Here is an 18272-nt window from a genome sequence, read left to right as displayed (position 1 = left end):
CTGAGACCGTGTATTGATTACCGCCTTCTTAATAAGATCACTGTTAAATTTCAGTATCCCTTGCCATTGTTATCTGACTTGTTTGCTCGGATTAAGGGGGCTAGTTGGTTCACTAAGATAGATCTTCGTGGTGCGTATAATCTGGTGAGAATCAGGCAAGGAGATGAATGGAAAACTGCATTCAATACGCCCGAGGGTCATTTTGAGTATCTAGTGATGCCGTTCGGACTTGCCAATGCTCCATCTGTGTTTCAGTCTTTTATGCATGACATCTTCCGTGAGTATCTGGATAAATTCCTGATTGTTTACTTGGATGACATTTTGATCTTCTCAGATGATTGGGAGTCTCATGTGAAGCAGGTCAGAATGGTTTTTCAGGTCCTGCGTGCTAACTCTTTGTTTGTGAAGGGATCAAAGTGTCTCTTCGGTGTGCAGAAAGTTTCATTTTTGGGGTTCATCTTTACCCCTTCTACTATCGAGATGGATCCAGTTAAGGTCCAAGCCATCCAGGATTGGATTCAGCCGACATCTCTGAAAAGTCTGCAAAAGTTCCTGGGCTTTGCTAATTTTTATCGTCGCTTCATCTGTAATTTTTCTAGCATTGCCAAACCATTGACCGATTTGACCAAGAAGGGTGCTGATTTGGTTAATTGGTCTTCTGCTGCTGTGGAAGCTTTTCAGGAGTTGAAGCATCGTTTTTGTTCTGCCCCTGTGTTGTGTCAGCCAGATGTTTCTCTTCCGTTCCAGGTCGAGGTTGATGCTTCTGAGATTGGAGCAGGGGCGGTTTTGTCACAGAGAGGTTCTGATTGCTCAGTGATGAAACCATGTGCTTTCTTTTCCAGGAAGTTTTCGCCCGCTGAGCGTAATTATGATGTGGGCAATCGAGAGTTGCTGGCCATGAAGTGGGCATTCGAGGAGTGGCGTCATTGGCTTGAAGGAGCTAAGCATCGCGTGGTGGTATTGACTGATCATAAGAACTTGACTTATCTCGAGTCTGCCAAGCGCTTGAATCCTAGACAGGCCCGTTGGTCGTTATTTTTTGCCCGCTTCGACTTTGTGATTTCGTACCTTCCGGGCTCTAAAAATGTGAAGGCGGATGCTCTGTCTAGGAGTTTTGTGGCCGACTCTCCGGGTTTATCTGAGCCAGCGGGTATCCTCAAGGAAGGAGTCATTGTGTCTGCCATCTCCCCTGATTTGCGGCGGGTGCTGCAAAAATTTCAGGCGAATAAACCTGATCGTTGTCCAGCAGAGAAACTGTTCGTCCCTGATAGGTGGACTAATAAACTTATCTCTGAACTTCATTGTTCGGTGTTGGCTGGTCATCCTGGAATCTTTGGTACCAGAGAGTTAGTGGCTAGATCCTTCTGGTGGCCATCTCTGTCACGGGATGTACGTACTTTTGTGCAGTCCTGTGGGATTTGTGCTAGGGCTAAGCCCTGCTGTTCTCGTGCCTGTGGGTTGCTTTTGCCCTTGCCGGTCCCAAAGAGGCCTTGGACACATATTTCGATGGATTTCATTTCTGACCTTCCCGTTTCTCAAAAGATGTCAGTCATTTGGGTGGTCTGTGATCGCTTTTCTAAAATGGTCCATCTGGTGCCCTTGGCTAAATTGCCTTCCTCCTCTGATTTGGTACCTTTGTTCTTTTAGCATGTGGTTCGGTTGCATGGCATTCCTGAGAATATTGTTTCTGACAGAGGTTCCCAGTTTGTTTCAAGGTTTTGGTGAGCCTTTTGTGGTAGGATGGGCATTGACCTATCCTTTTCCTCGGCTTTCCATCCTCAGACTAATGGCCAGACCGAACGAACCAATCAGACCTTGGAAACATATCTGAGATGTTTTGTTTCTGCAGACCAGGATGATTGGGTGTCCTTTTTGCCGTTGGCTGAGTTCGCCCTTAATAATCGGGCCAGCTCGGCTACCTTGGTTTCTCCTTTTTTTTGCAATTCTGGGTTCCATCCTCGTTTCTCTTCAGGACAGGTTGAGTCTTCGGACTGTCCTGGTGTGGATTCTGTGGTGGATAGGTTGCAGCAGATCTGGACTCAGGTAGTGGACAATTTGATCTTGTCCCAGGAGAAAGCTCAACTTTTCGCTAATCGCAGACGCCGTGTGGGTCCCCGACTTCGTGTTGGGGATCTGGTTTGGTTATCTTCTCGTCATATTCCTATGAAGGTTTCCTCTCCTAAATTTAAACCTCGTTTTATTGGTCCGTATAGGATTTCTGAGGTTCTCAATCCTGTGTCTTTTCGTTTGACCCTCCCAGACTCCTTTTCCATACATAATGTATTCCATAGGTCGTTGTTGCGGAGATACGTGGCACCTATGGTTCCATCTGTTGAGCCTCCTGCCCCGGTTTTGGTGGAGGGGGAATTGGAGTATATTGTGGAGAAGATTTTGGATTCTCGTGTTTCTAGACGGAAACTCCAGTATCTGGTTAAATGGAAGGGTTATGCTCAGGAAGATAATTCCTGGGTTTTTGCCTCTGATGTTCATGCTTCCGATCTTGTTCATGCCTTTCATGCGGCTCATCCTGGTCGGCCTGGGGGCTCTGGTGAGGGTTCGGTGACCCCTCCTCAAGGGGGGGGTACTGTTGTGAATTCTGTGGCTGAATTCACTCCTGTGGTCACAAGTGGTACTGCAGCTTCTGAGCTTCTTCCCTCAGGTGTTCTGGTGAGCTCGTTAACTGCTTCATTACTTAACTCCGCCTGATGCTGCTATCCTTGCTCCTTGTCAATGTTTCAGTGTTGGATCTGAGCTTCTCCTGATTGTTCTTGTGACCTGCTGCTCTGTATAGCTAAGTGCTTTTTGGTTTTTTTGTTGCTTTTTTTCTGTCCAGCTTGTCTTTTGTTTTGCTGGAAGCTCTGAGACGCAAAGGGTGTACCGCCGTGCCGTTAGTTCGGCACGGTGGGTTTTTTTTGCCCCCTTTGCGTGGTTTTGCTTTAGGGTTTTTTGTAGACTGCAAAGTTCGCTTTACTGTCCTCGCTCTGTCCTAGAATATCGGGCCCCACTTTGCTGAATCTATTTCATCCCTACGTTTTGTCTTTTCATCTTACTCACAGTCATTATATGTGGGGGGCTGCCTTTTCCTTTGGGGAATTTCTCTGGGGCAAGTCAGGCCTATTTTTCTATCTTCAGGCTAGCTAGTTTCTTAGGCTGTGCCGAGTTGCCTAGGTAGTTGTTAGGCGCAATCCACAGCCGCTTTTAGTTGTGTTTAGGATAGGATCAGGTGTGCAGTCTACAGAGTTTCCACGTCTCAGAGCTCGTTCTTGTATTTTTGGGTATTTGTCAGATCACTGTGTGCGCTCTGATCGCTAAGCACACTGTGTTTCTGGATTGCCTTCATAACACCTGTCATTAGCAAACATAACAGTCAGCCCTTGCTAGGCACTGAATTGCACTATGACTTTAAGAGACCATGCTCCCCTCTGATTTGTGTTCACTTGGACTACTCCTTTCTCTTGCAGATTTGTTGTGTTGGTTTTGGATGAGAAGCAGGAAGTGAGAGAAGTCTCGTGTCAGGGAAACAGGCAGGACTATTTTCTGTGTCCTTAAAATGAGAAACTGATAAATAAACTAACGGTTTCAAGAGGAAATAGTGCCCGGTTAATGCAGGATCGATCACAAAGACCATGTCAGAAAGAAAGAGTTGCATCACGCAGCCAGGAGAGTTCTCCTGGCGCACCTGTAACCTGAGAAAGAAACCAAGCAGTGGTACCAATAATCTCCCAACATTGAATGTGGGAATGAGACTTGCCCAGATTCGGAAGAAGATGGATCAGTTAACCTGAAGGACAACACAACAAACTCAGCTCAGCTACATTAGGGCCAAGCAGCAGCTACCAGACTTTCTTCTAATCTGCAGAACTTTGAGTGTACACTGGTGTTCAACTGTGTTAAGGTGTAGAGCAGGCTTCTTTAGCTAGGATGCTGTAGCAGCGTGGCCCAATTATCGGAAGCCAGCTAGTAAATTAGAAGAGTGTAGTTTGTGAGACTTGTTTATAATTTCTGTATTGAACTTTGCATTGCCATAGCTGGAGCACAGCTTAAGTGACACGCTCCAGCTATCTCTCTGTATCTATTACTGTTTTCATTACAATAACTATTAGTCTTATATCAAAGCATATAATCCTCTGTTTTCAATAAAGCCGGTATTTTGTTTCTTCTTCATCACAGTATTTGAGTCCTGTTCGGGTGTGTTACTCAAGCACTGCAACATGGGGTCCAACTTTTTTCTCACTCCCATAGACTTGAATGTGTGAGTCTCTTCTCAGACTGGGATGAAAGTAGTGCATTTAGCAAGTATTTTCTCACGGACAGTTGGTTCAAAGAAAAATTGTTCATTTGAACAGCCTTATTGACTATCATGGGTTATTCTGTGTACTGATGTTATTTAAAAGATTTATAAGCTCGTCTACATGAGCCCTTTATAAGCTCGTCTACATGAGCCCTTTAAAAAACATTTTTTTTGTTGTAATATTTTGAGATCCATACATTTTTTATTTTTCTGAGTACAGATCTGCATGAAGGCTAGGCAGTGACCGTCCACTGAGGTACAAGGCCAGTTGACCCGAGGGTCACAACCTGGCTTCTCCAAACATCTCAATGGAGCCAGGTGACTAGTGGGTCCAAATTCTGGCTTTCTTCAAACATATCCATGGTTCAGCAAGAGTCAATGGAGCAAATCTGTATTCTTCCATTGAGGCCGAAAAACCCTAGGTTGTTTCCTGTAGAATGATAGATCCGTGTCCCTCATGAGGGAGCCATGATGAATTGGCAGCAGTCTTGTAGGATCCCTTGGATGCTTGGCTGTCTTGGTAGAATCTCTGGCTGTCTCTCTGTCTCTGTCTGTCTCTCTGAGGCATATCGCCTCTTTATGTTTAACCAGTGTCCTTCAGTCCAGTATCATAGATAAGGGGAAGAATAGAGATGACCAAGTCGCCTTTGTTTTAAAAATCAATAAACTATTTGGGCTACCCAATGCATAGTTATCATATCACTAGTCATCAAGGATAAGAGCAAACTTTGTTATATCACATATCAGCTTTCAAGTCAATATTACAGGCTTACACAAACAAAAGTCTGTTTTCTTGACCGGCTAGAAAGAATTGCTTAAATTCAAAAGAAAAATATTTAGAACTAGCGTTGCCTGGGCATAGTAAATATCTGTGGTTAGTTATAGCACCTCACGTATCTTATTTTCCCATCATGCCTCTCATTTTCTCCCTTACACCTCTCATTTTCTCCGTTACACCTCTCATTTTCCCCCTCACTCCTCTTATTTTCCCCCTCACTCCTCTCATTCCCCCCTAACACTTGTCATTTCGACCTCACATCTGTCATTTTCCGATCACTCCACTATTTTCCCTCACTCCTCTCATTTTTCACTCACACCTTTTCATTTTCACCTCAGACCCCTCATTTTCACCTCAGTATATACATGTTTGTCATCTCGCTTATATATAGTATACACCTGTATGTCTTCTCTTGTATATAGTATATATCTGTATGTCATCTCCCCTGTAAATAGTATATACCTGTTGTATGTCATCTCCTCCTGTATATTGTATATACCAATGCGTCATCTCCTCCTGTATATATTATATACCTGTATGTCATCTCTTCTGTATATACTATATACCTAACACACAGAATGAGCAATGGACGGCACTAGAGAAGCACAAATCAATATGGACATACACTCCTTAAAGAACATCCAAAAAATACGCAGGTGGCACGAATGTTCTGGGTATATGGTGCTCAGCACTGATAGGCAATCCAGAGTAAATACGATGAAACAAGAAAAGAAAACAGTGCGGCACTCACCCTTATTATTTGAAGCTGTGAAATCGTGCTCTTTATTGGAGAAAAATGTATAAAACATCCATTAGGACATCATGTCAGCGAGAGGGTGAGGAGGTGGAGTGTGGACACACTCCACCTCCGCACCCTCTCGCTGTATATATACCTGTATGTCATCTCCTCCTATATATAGTATATACCTGTATGTCATCTCCTGTATATAGTATATACATGTATGTCATCTCCCCTGTATATAGTATATACCTGCTGTATGTCATCTCCTCCTCTATATACCTATGTGTCATCTCCTCTTTTATATACAGTAGTATATACCTGTATGTCATCTCCTCCTGTATATAGTATATACGTGTGTCATCTCCTCCTGTATATAGTATGTACCTGTAAGTCATCTCCTCCTGTATATAGTATATACCTGTGTATCATCTGTTCCTGTATATAGTATATACCTGTGTGTCATCTCCTCCAGTATATAGTATATACCTGTATGTCATCTCCTCCTGTATATAGTATATACCTGTGTGTCATCTCCACTGTATATAGTATATACCTGTGTGTCATCGCCCCTGTATATAGTATATACCTGTGTGTCATCTCCTCCTGTATATAGTATATACCCGTATGTCATCTCCTCCTGTATATAGCATATACGTGTGTCATCTCCTCCTGTATATAGTATATACCTGTAAATCATCTCCTCCTGTATATAGTATATACCTGTGTGTCATCTGCTCCTGTATATAGTATATACCTGTGTGTCATCTGCTCCTGTACATAGTATATACCTGTGTGTCATCTCCTCCTGTATATAGTATATACCTGTGTGTCATCTCCTCCTGTATATAGTATATACCTGTATGTCATCTCTCCTGTATATAGTATATACCTGTGTGTCAGCTCCTCCTGTATATAGTATATATCTGTGTGTCATCTCCTCCTGTATTAGGCTGCGTTCACACGATATTTGGTCAGTATTTTTACCTCAGTATTTGTAAGCTAAATTGGCAGCCTGATAAATCCCCCGCCAACAGGAAGCCCTCCCCCCTGGCAGTATATATTAGCTCACGCATACACATAATAGACAGGTCATGTGACTGACAGCTGCCATATTTCCTATATGGTACATTTGTTGCTCTTGTAGTTTGTCTGCTTATTAATCAGATTTTTATTTTTGAAGGATAATACCAGACTTGTGTGTGTTTTAGGGCGAGTTTCATGTGTCAAGTTGAGTGTGTTGAGTTGCATGTGGCAACATGCATGTAGCGACTTTTGTGAGATGAGTTTTGTGTGGCGACATGCGTGTAGCAACTTTTTATGTGTCGAGTTGCATGTGACAGGTTAGTGTAGCAAGTTGTGTGCAGCAAGTTTTGCGCATGGCGAGTTTTGCGCGTGGTGAGTTTTATGTGTGGTGCGTTTTGAGTATGTGCAAGTTTTGTGTGAGGCAACTTTTGCATGTGGCAATTTTTCCGCGTGTGCAAGTTTTGCATGTGGCGAGATTTCTATGAGGTGAGTTTTGCACGTGTGGCGAGTTTTGCGTGAGCCTAGTTTTGCATGTGGCGAGTTTTGCGCGTGGCAAGTTTTGAGCGTCGACTTTTGTGTTTCGACTTTTATGTGGCGAGGTTGGTGTATGTGTGGTGAAATGTGTGCTGAGGGTGGTATATGTGTTCAAGCACGTGGTAGTGTGTGGCGCCTTTTGTGTGTGTGTTCATATCCCCGTGTGTGGTGAGTATCCCATGTCGGGGCCCCACCTTAGCAACTGTATGGTATATACTCTTTGGCGCCATCGCTCTCACTCTTTAAGTCCCCCTTGTTCACATCTGGCAGCTGTCAATTTGCCTCGAACACTTTTCCTTTCACTTTTTCCCTATTATGTAGATAGGGGCAAAATTGTTTGGTGAATTGGAAAGCGCGGGGTTCAAATTTCACCTCACAACATAGCCTATGACGCTCTCAGGGTCCAGACGTGTGACTGTGCAAAATTTTGTGGCTGTAGCTGCGACGCCTCCAACACTTTTCCTTTCACTTTTTCCCCATTATGTAGATAGGGGCAAAATTGTTTGGTGAATTGGAACGCGCGGGGTTAAAATTTCACCTCACAACATAGCCTATGATGCTCTCGGGGTCCAGACGCGTGACTGTGCAAAATTTTGTGGCTGTAGCTGCAACGGTGCAGATGCCAATCCCGGACATACACACATACATACATACATACACACATACACACATTCAGCTTTATATATTAGATTGAGAGTCCTCAGTGGTTGATACCTTTTAATGGCATCTTTTTGTAGTAAAGGTTGTAATTTTCATGCAGCTCCCCTTAGCACCTCCAGATTTGGATTGTAGGTGACTACTAGAGGCACCCTATTATTTTATTCTTTAGCTTTGTAATGTAGCAGGTGATTCCTTGATATTCTAGTTGCTCTTGTAATTTGGTTTTGAATTATTCTTGGATGGCAGCTCCGATTCAGAAAGGTCTTTCTGAGGTTAAAAAGATGGCCGCTTACAATCCATTTTTCCAGACCCCCACTACTGTGTTTTAGGCAGCCCCCAAATCTAAGAAGCTCCCTGTCATCTCCAACAGCTGCAGGAACCTTTCCTTGCAGCCAGAAAAAATGCAAAACCAGTCCATTTATAATGACCACAATGTGGTGTACTTAAACATTTGTACTAAATGTCCAACTGGGGGTCTGTATGTGGGGGAGACAGGGCAAAAGCTTAGAACAAGAATGAATTCACATCGCCACACAATAAGAGAAAAAAGAATGGATCTATTGTGGCAATACATTTTTGGCTCCCCGATCATAGCATTATGGACATGAAATTACTTGTATTAAAAGGTAACTTCAAATCTCAAAGAGACAGAAGAGTTTGGGAGTATAAGCTGATGATGAAATTTGACACTCTCAGGGCAGGAATGAATGTGTCGCATGGATTTATGTCTTTTTACATCAACTAAGGAATTTGTCCCTCAGACCATGTAGGGTCATCATAACAGAACCAGACCCCAATCAGAGCACAATAAAACATTCACACTCCTTATCTATGAACTTTTCAATATTTATGGACACAACTGTTTATCACTCACTTAATGGTGGTTCTGCTACACGTCACCTGTCTTATCTATGGCATTTTCTGTTCTGTATTGTGCATAAATATGTGATTCTTCAGAATTTGTTTTCGTCTATGCCTGATGAAGATACCTGAGTAGTCTTGAAAGCTTGCAATTTGTTACCATCTTTTCAGTTAGCCATTAAAAGGTATCAATAACTGAGTGAGGACTCTCAGTTCTAAATATTTTTCTATCCACTGGCTAACACGGTACCAAGATATATATCTTTCCTGTATCTAAATTCAAAAGCTAACATACAGATAACAGTCTATTTTTCTTGGATTGCTAAAAATAAACGTCTGTTAATTAAGATACAATTCTGTGTCTCCACAATCATGTTCTAGACCCACAAGGGAACATGTGATCTTTTGATTGCATTGATAATACACTGTCATACTGTGTAGTACACTGCACTACCTAGCCTGTCAGGGTTTGACAGGTAACCTGTTAGATCTATTGCTTCTGGCAGAATAATAATAATAATAATAATCTTTATTTATATAGCGCCAACATATTCCGCAGTGCTTTACAGTTTAACAGTTTCAAACACAAAAGTCATAAGTAACAACGTTAACAATACAATAATTAAAGCAAAATAAGACGACCCTGCTCGTGAGAGCTTACAATCTACAATGAGGTGGGGGAGATGCAAAGTACAGGTGTGTATTTACAATGATGTATTTACAATCATGGTCCAGCCATCTTCAGGGGTTGGGGAATAGATGGGGATAGTGAATGGGCTACACACACACAAACATAAGATTAATTAGTGAACGTGATAGGCCGCTCTGAACAAATGTGTTTTGAGCGAGCGCCTAAAACTATGCAAATTATGGATGGTCCTAATATCTTGGGGTAGAGCATTCCAGAGGATTGGCGCAGCACGGGAGAAGTCTTGGAGTCGGGAGTGGGAGGTACGGATAAGTGCAGAGGTTAATCGAAAGTCATTTGCAGAGCGCAGTGGTCTGTTAGGCTGATAGACAGAAATGAGGGAGGAGATGTAAGGGGGTGCCGCACTGTGGAGAGCTTTGTGGGTGAGAACAAGTACTTTGAATTGTATCCTGTAATGAATGGGTAGCCAGTGTAACAACTGGCGAAGAGCGGACACGTCCGAGTAACGATTAGCCAGATGGACGACCCTGGCTGCTGCATTAAGGATGGACTGGAGAGGGGAAAGTCGAGTGAGGGGGAGGCCAATTAATAGAACGTTACAGTAATCCAGGCGGGAGTGGATCAGGGCGACAGTGAGGGTTTTAGCTGTCTCCATGGTGAGAAAAGGGCGGATTCTAGAGATGTTCTTTAGGTGTAAGCGGCACGAGCGGGCAAGAGATTGTATATGGGAGGTGAAGGAGAGATCGGAGTCAAACATAACACCCAGACAGCGCGCCTGCTGCCGGGGTGTTATTATGGTGCCACCCACGGAGAGGGAAATGTCAGATTTAGGGAGGTTAGTAGATGGTGGGAGCAGAAGAAGTTCAGTTTTGGAGAGGTTGAGTTTCAGATAGAGAGCGGACATGATGTTGGAGACTGCGGACATTCACTGGTGTTCTGTAGTACAGCGTGGGTAAGGTCAGGGGATGACGTATATAGTTGTGTGTCGTCGGCATAAAGATGGTACTGAAAGCCAAATCTGCTGATGGTCTGTCCAATTGGGGCAGAATCTATTAGGCTGAAGTTTATAGTAGACCCACAGGTATTTGGTAGGTAACCATCGTCACCCTACGATCGCACTGATGGGCTGAGAAAGGAGGGATCTTTTTAAATGCCTCACAGTGTTATGTGAGGGGATAAGGTGCTGGGATCGGAGCAAGGTCGACATGCAGCAGGAGCTTAGCTGTGAATAACAGCTGGCCTCCGCTGTGGATGGCATAACTCCTGTGTCCTTTCCATCCTTATGACATAACTGTCATAAAACAGATTGCAGAAAAACACTTGCAATCAGGAAAGAAAAGTTACGTCATTTTGAAAGAAGGGGTAATACTGTAAATGACATTCGATCATTGCAAAAAATGAAATAAAAATACCTCAAGAAAGAAGCTTTACCTAAATTTCAAGAGTTATTGGCTCCAGAGCTAAGAAAACTCGATCCTGGCCCCTTCCCTCTTGAGCGCCAGGAGGGTTTGTCTTGAAAGATGTAGATAGTGGTACAGATTGGAGATAGGTAGGAAATTGGTTTAGGGATCTGATTAATTGATACATTTAAATCTTATTTTCCATTACGTGCGTGTTGATTTATGACAAGAATAATGAACGGTTCAGTGACAGTACGTATTGATTATATGTCATATATGTCTGTGTATTCTTTCTGAAAGCAAGTAAGGAGTGGAGGTGGCTGCAACCTTACAATGTCGTTCTGTATTGGAGGGGAGGGATGAGTTGTTTGTTTGGGTGGAGGGTATTCCTTTACTTTATTTTGTACAGATTGAACACTTGGAAATATTAATAAAAAATGATTTGATTTCATTTTCACGATGTATTATTGCTATTGTAAATAATGTCCTTTTTTTGCTGAAATTTGTAGTTTGCCTATCTGTTGTGAAGCTCTGGCCAATAATAAATTTTTGCCTGCACTGATTGTTATGCATATTGCAGTGTGATACGGTATCTATTTGACTTTTATTTTCTTACCTGCAGAAAATGGAAGAAATGCTGCTTGTTTTACAAATTTTCCTTCTTCATCTAGAAAATGCTCAGGATAAAACTGTAAGGGTTTCTTCCACACTCGGTCATCTTTCAGTACAGAGGACAGGTTTGTGACAACAATGGTACCCTAATAATACAATACAAAAAAAACTGCATAAGATGATATTATCTTCTATTCCTCAGCAAAAAAATAGGTGTATAGGTGTCTCTGGCCGCATGAAAATGTATGTTTTTACTTCATATAATCTAGCATTTATTTTTTTTCAAATCTCTTTTGGAGAATGACGATGGAACATCACACTTTGCACCAATTACGGTACTAAAAATATGTAAAAAAAAAAAAAACACCATATACCAGACATGAAACAATAAGCTCCATGTGTATGTAGGCCACAGGAACATAAGTGAATTCATACCTATTTTAACCTAAGACATTGTTCTTTTGCAGAGACTTCATAAGTGAATGAAGATGGAACTGCCCCGGGCGCTTCTACTTTCCCAACTTCCAGTAGACGTCTTCATCAGGGCAGCATTTACTTTAATAATAGGTATGGATTTACTTGTGTTCTTGTAACTCATAACTTACACACATAGTCAGTTTCAGGATGAGGAGGGGGTAGAGTAAGCTGACAGATTCCTTAATGACCCCCTTTTTTGGTTTATTTTATCGTCACATTCCAGGAGCCAAAATATTTAAATGTTTTCATTCATGTAGCTGCACCCAAAGTATTAATTATCCTCCATACAGTATTATGGCACCACGTAGTCCTCCATATAGTATTATGAGCACCACATAGTCCTCCATACATTATTATGGGCACCATGTAATCCTCCATACAGTATTATGGGCACCACATAGTCGTCCATATAGTATAATGAACCCACATAATGATCCATACAGTCTAATTGGCCCATATTTTATTCCAGACAGTATGAGCCCCATATATAACTTTAAACAGTATAATGAGCCCCATATTCATACAGTATAATGGGCCCTATATAATGCTCCATACATTAAAAAATAAATAATCAATTACTCACCTCTCCCCATTCCCTGCTGCTCTGGTATCTTCATTGATCAGCACAGAGGATGCGCTGTAGTGTTGTCATCATGCCCTCTGCACTGAGACATCACCGAGCTTAGATGTAACAGGGGAATGATGGAAGAGGGAGCATCAGCGGAGAGCTTCCTCACCCATCTTTGTTTTTAACTGCATTGGTGCTGGCACCGGGTCTCCATGAATCATGATCCCCATAGCGTACTTTGTCGCCTATGGCTAATGGACTCCTCATTTGTCCAGGGCCCCAGCATTTGCCAGGGTGTGCTGTGTGGTGACGTAGGCCCTGATATATGTGTCATAACTGAGCATCATAAAATATTAAGCAGTGGGTGAAATGCTTTTCGGACATGTACCCTTAAATCACAGGCATTTATAAAATGAAAATAAGCAGCACACCAATTAAATAAGAGAAAGGTGGAGGACTCTTTATTAACCCCTGTGGTAACATTTCAATTCCATAGCAGTGAAATGTTCTGTTATGGATCCGAAATGTTGGCACGTGGGCTAATAGAGTCCTCCACTTTTTTCCACAACTAATCAGAGTGCTGCTTATTTTCATATACTCGCACACATACAGTATATTACATATATACAGTCATGGCCAAAAGTATTGATACCTGTTATGATACGGTGGTCTAGGAGCAACATGGAACGAGCTCTGAAGGAAGTGGTAACTGTACTGACCGCAGTCCCTAAGCTCAACACAACACTAGAAGTAGCCGTGGAATGCTCCTAACTCTCCCTAGGCATCTCGTCACAGCCTAAGAGCTAACTACCCCTAAAGATAGAAGCAGGAAAGCTATCTTGCCTCAGAGAAAATCCCCAAAGGATAGATTAGCCCCCCACAAATAATGACTGTGAGTGGAGAGGGAAAAGACATACACAGAATTAAACCAGGATGAGCACAGGAGGCCAGTCTAACTAAATAGATAGGACAGGATGGAATACTGTGCGGTCAGTATAAAACACTACAAAAATCCACGCAGAGTTTCCAAAAAAACTCCACACCTGACTAAAGGTGTGGAGGGCAAATCTGCCTCCCAGAGCTTCCAGCAAGACAGAATTAATTCACACTGATAAGCTGGACAAACATAGAAAGCACAGAATGGATAAGTCCACAATCTATGGACAGAAAAGGGCAAGCAAAAACTTAGCTTAGCTGAACTGGTCAGGATAACAGGGAACTCCAAAGAGATGTGAATCCAACCAGGAACTATTTACAAGTGGCACTGGCTGAAGATAGAGCTAGACTTAAATAGCCGAGCAGAAGAGACGATAAGTGGAGGCAGCTGATGACAGCTAACTCCAAGGAGCAGCCATACCACTAGAAACCACAAGAGGGAGCCCAAGAGCAGAACTCACAAAAGTGCCACTTACAACCACCGGAGGGAGCCCAAGAGCGGAATTCACAACAGATACCCCTGCAATTCTGTCAGATAATACTCAGTTTCTTCCTGAAAATTATTGCAATCACAAATTCTTTGGTATTATTATCTTCATTTAATTTGTCTTAAATGAAAAAAACACAAAAAGAATTGTCTTAAAGCCAAATTGGGTATAATTCCACACCAAACATAAAAAAGGGGTGGACAAAAGTATTGGCACCGATCGAAAAATCATGTGTTGCTTCCCTAATTTGTGTAATTAACAGCACCTGTAACTTACATGTGGCACCTAACAGTTGTTGGCAATAACTAAATCACACTTGCAGCCAGTTGACATGGATTAAAGTTGACTCAACCTCTGTCCTGTGTCCTTGTTTGTACCACATTGAGCATGAAGAAAAGAAAGAAGACCAAAGAACTGTCTGAGGACTTGAGAAACCAAATTGTGAGGAAGCATGAGCAATCTCAAGGCTACAAGTCCATCTCCAAAGACCTGAATGTTCCTGTGTCTACCATGCGCAGTGTCATCAAGAAGTTTAAAGCCCATGGCACTGTGGTTAACCTCCCTAGATGTGGATGGAAAAGAAAAATTGACAAGAGATTTCAACGCAAGATTGTGCGGATGTTGGATAAAGAACCTAGACAAACATCCAAACAAGTTCAAGCTGCCCTGCAGTCCGAGGGTACAACAGTGTCAACCTGTACTATCCGTCGGCATCTGAATGAAAAGGGACTGTATGGTAGGAGACCCAGGAAGACCCCACTTCTTACCCCGAGACATAAAAAAGCCAGGCTGGAGTTTGCCAAAACTTACCTGAAAAAGCCTAAAACGTTTTGGAAGAATGTTCTCTGGTCAGATGAGACAAAAGTAGAGCTTTTTGGGCAAAGGCATCAACATAGAGTTTACAGGAGAAAAAAGAGGCATTCAAAGAAAAGAACACGGTCCCTACAGTCAAATATGGCGGAGGTTCCCTGATGTTTTGGGGTTGCTTTGCTGCCTCTGGCACTGGACTGCTTGACTGTGTGCATGGCTCTATGAAGTCTGAAGACTACCAACAAATTTTGCAGCATAATGTAGGGCCCAGTGTGAGAAAGCTGGGTCTCCCTCAGAGGTCATGGGTCTTCCAGCAGGACAATGACCCAAAACACACTTCAAAAAGCACTAGAAAATGGTTTGAGAGAAAGCACTGGAGACTTCTAAGGTGGCCAGCAATGAGTCCAGACCTGAATCCCATAGAACACCTGTGGAGAGATCTAAAAATGGCAGTTTGGAGAAGGCACCCTTCAAATATCAGGGACCTGGAGCAGTTTGCCAAAGAAGAATGGTCTAAAATTCCAGCAGAACATTGTAAGAAACTCATTGATGGTTACCGGAAGCGGTTGGTCGCAGTTATTTTGGCTAAAGGTTGTGCAACCAAGTATTAGGCTGAGGGTGCCAATACTTTTGTCTGGCCCATTTTTGGAGTTTTGTGTGAAATGATCAATGTTTTGCTTCATTCTCTTTTGTGTTTTTTCATTTAAGACAAATGAAATGAAGATAATAATACCAAAGAATTTGTGTTTGCAATCATTTTCAGGAAGAAACTGAGTATTATCTGACAGAATTGCAGGGGTGTTAATACTTTTGGCCATGACTGTATATTACAGCAATTGCTGTGCATAATTTAATCAAAGTAAAAGTATTCAGCAACAGATCCATTGGTGAATAATTATTTAAAAACACAAATCTTTAATGGATAACATGGTTAAAATTATGGTATAAATCCATTAGTTTAGAAAAAAGGCGAGTAACCCAGGAAGTCATGGCTGTACGTGCTTCAAACCGACTGGTTCTTAATCATAGTTCTGAGTGTTATTTTGTGTATAATTGCAGTATCACCTATAGAATGTATACAGCCTGCTGTACATATAATATATAGATGATACTGTTACTGCTGTGCATAATCACAGTCTCACCTACATAACATATATTCAGCAGTAGCAGTATCACCTACATATTACATATACATTATACAGGTAAATGCTGCATATACATAAATGTTTCTATCTTGGGACTCACCCTGAACCGTGCGATGGGGGGCAGGAATGGATGAGGAGCTACAGCACGTGTAGTATCGGACATGCAGAGAAGCAGATCACGATTCCCTGGTACCGGTAAGCACAAGACAAACTTTTGAATCACATCCTATGTTTGCTAGCTGTTTCATTTGCCTGCGCTGACAAGTACGCCGTGACAGCCATAGTGCACCTTCTGACAAGGGCCGCTGCAGGTGCCAAGAAAGTGAGCGCACACAGGGGAATTATTCAAAAGTTTTAAAGTGATGGCATCCCACTTTGCAGTTCGGAACCGCCAGCCCACTGGGCATATGCCCGCCTCAGTAGATTGCCAGCCCGGGCCTGCCATGCCATCTCGATGGCGTAACTGTATGTCAAATTGCAGTAAATCGCATGCAGCCTTGACGTACAATTATGTAATTTGTGGGAAGGTGTTAAAGGGAACTGGTCATCAGATTCATTCTGCCTAACCTACGGGCAGCAGCATGAAACACACACACGTGTGATTGTAGCTAGATTTGTTTAAAGCCCCATTCAGATGTCTGTGATTTTTCACATATTCAGAAAACAGTGATTTTATCACAACTGTATAAAGTAGCCAAGGAAGTGATATATCACTGGAATCAGGGTCTCTGCCACTGAATTATGCTGCCGTGTGATGGAGTAGCAAAAACCCAGTGACAGATTCCCTGGGAGAACGTCTCGGATTGACTACTCTGAGGCAGGTTCCCAGCGGCTTCTCCCTACACAATCCCTTTAACTGACATGTCTTTACCTATGCATAAACAAAGAGAAAGACCTGTCAGTCAACTAGAGCAGAACTTCAAGAATACATTTTGTAAACATGGCCTACATGGTTAAAAATTGTAACTATTGTAGATCACTTTGTAAAGACTTTTTCTCTTTTTTTTATTCAAGCAATATTTTTCCATTGTATGTGTGGGGAAAAAGAAGTAATTTGATTGTGATCATGATTTTGATGAATATATTTCAGTAAGAAAGAATATCAGGTCATTTATAATATCCAATATATATAAATGTAAAGTGTACCTTTGGGATGAAATATCCACCTATTTCTGTGTTCCTATATGACATATGATGAGCAGCGACGGGAAAAATATCCCCGCAGCGTTGAACTTCATGGATGACTGCGTTGGTGTAAGGCATGCTCAGGACATCTGCCATTGTCGGTTTTCTATTTCTACCAATCACTTCATCAATTTCTTTGTGAATTTTTTCTAAATATGAATATATTACAGCGTTAGTATTAATTACCATGCCAAGAAAAAAAAATTAAACATGGGTTGATAGAACGTTTCTGGGTCGTTATTTAAAGGAAGTCTGTCAGCAAGTTTTTGCTATATAATCTGAGGACAGCATGAAGTAGGTGCTGAGACACATATTTCAGGGATGTGTCACTTATTAGGCTGTATGCTGTTGTTTCCATACAAAGAATGTTTATCACCAGGAGATTATCACAGCACAGACTGGCTCCCCGTGCCAAGTGGTCAGACCACACCCCCTCCTCTGATTAGCAGCTTACTGTGAATATACAATATACACAGAGCCTGGTGTGGGCGGAGTCAGCTTTCTGAGCTCTGCTACAAGCTACATCTAAGAACCAAGATTGCTTCACAACTGCTGCACCCAGTAAAGTAAGTGATACATCGTTGGAATCAGGGTCTCTTTTCCAACATTATGTTGCTCTCAGATGAGGTAGCAAAAACCTTGTGACAGATGCCCTTTAAGGCTACGTTCACATTTGCAAATGGATATTCTATTTGTCATTTCTGGTTTTAGGAGCTGACAAATGGAATTATTGTCAAAAAGGGATTGGTTGCACAACTGATGCAAACAGAAGCAGAGGGACCCCACTGATTATTACGGGGGTTAATCTGCATTACTTCATGTGTCCATGTTTAGAACAGAATAGAAAGCACATCATGCAGAACCTTTTCTTCAGTTCTAAAAATTAACATATAACCGTGCTTTGTGTTCCCAAACAGACAAAATCGAATGTAAAAAGGCCTTTAAAAAATGTGAATTTCACAACATTATTTTTTTTATAGTTTTCAAAAGCATTAGAACTTGTAAAGAAAGTGAGAGAGCTTTGTTTGCATGAATTTATTTAGAATCAAACAAAACTTACTCATTTGAGTAAAGACAAAATGGTGAAAGTAGGAAATGAAACCTTCTTGGTGC

The 18272-nt window shown here is 42.0% G+C and overlaps 1 protein-coding gene across 1 annotated transcript in view; it reads right to left on the bottom strand.

Annotated features, from left to right (window-relative positions):
* LOC138647784 (cytochrome P450 2D15-like) overlaps positions 1–18272 on the bottom strand; it is a 144861-nt gene that overhangs the window by 13853 nt on the left and 112736 nt on the right. Inside the window, exons 7-8 of the mRNA XM_069737041.1 lie at positions 17121–17308; positions 11555–11696 (exon numbers count right to left, since the gene is read on the bottom strand). Of these exons, the coding sequence (XP_069593142.1) occupies positions 11555–11696; positions 17121–17308 (330 nt within the window). The remainder of the gene's footprint in view (positions 1–11554; positions 11697–17120; positions 17309–18272) is intronic.

Source organism: Ranitomeya imitator, chromosome 8, assembly GCF_032444005.1.
Source record: "Ranitomeya imitator isolate aRanImi1 chromosome 8, aRanImi1.pri, whole genome shotgun sequence".
NCBI lineage: Eukaryota > Metazoa > Chordata > Amphibia > Anura > Dendrobatidae > Ranitomeya > Ranitomeya imitator.
This window is presented reverse-complemented; position numbering and strand designations above follow the sequence as displayed.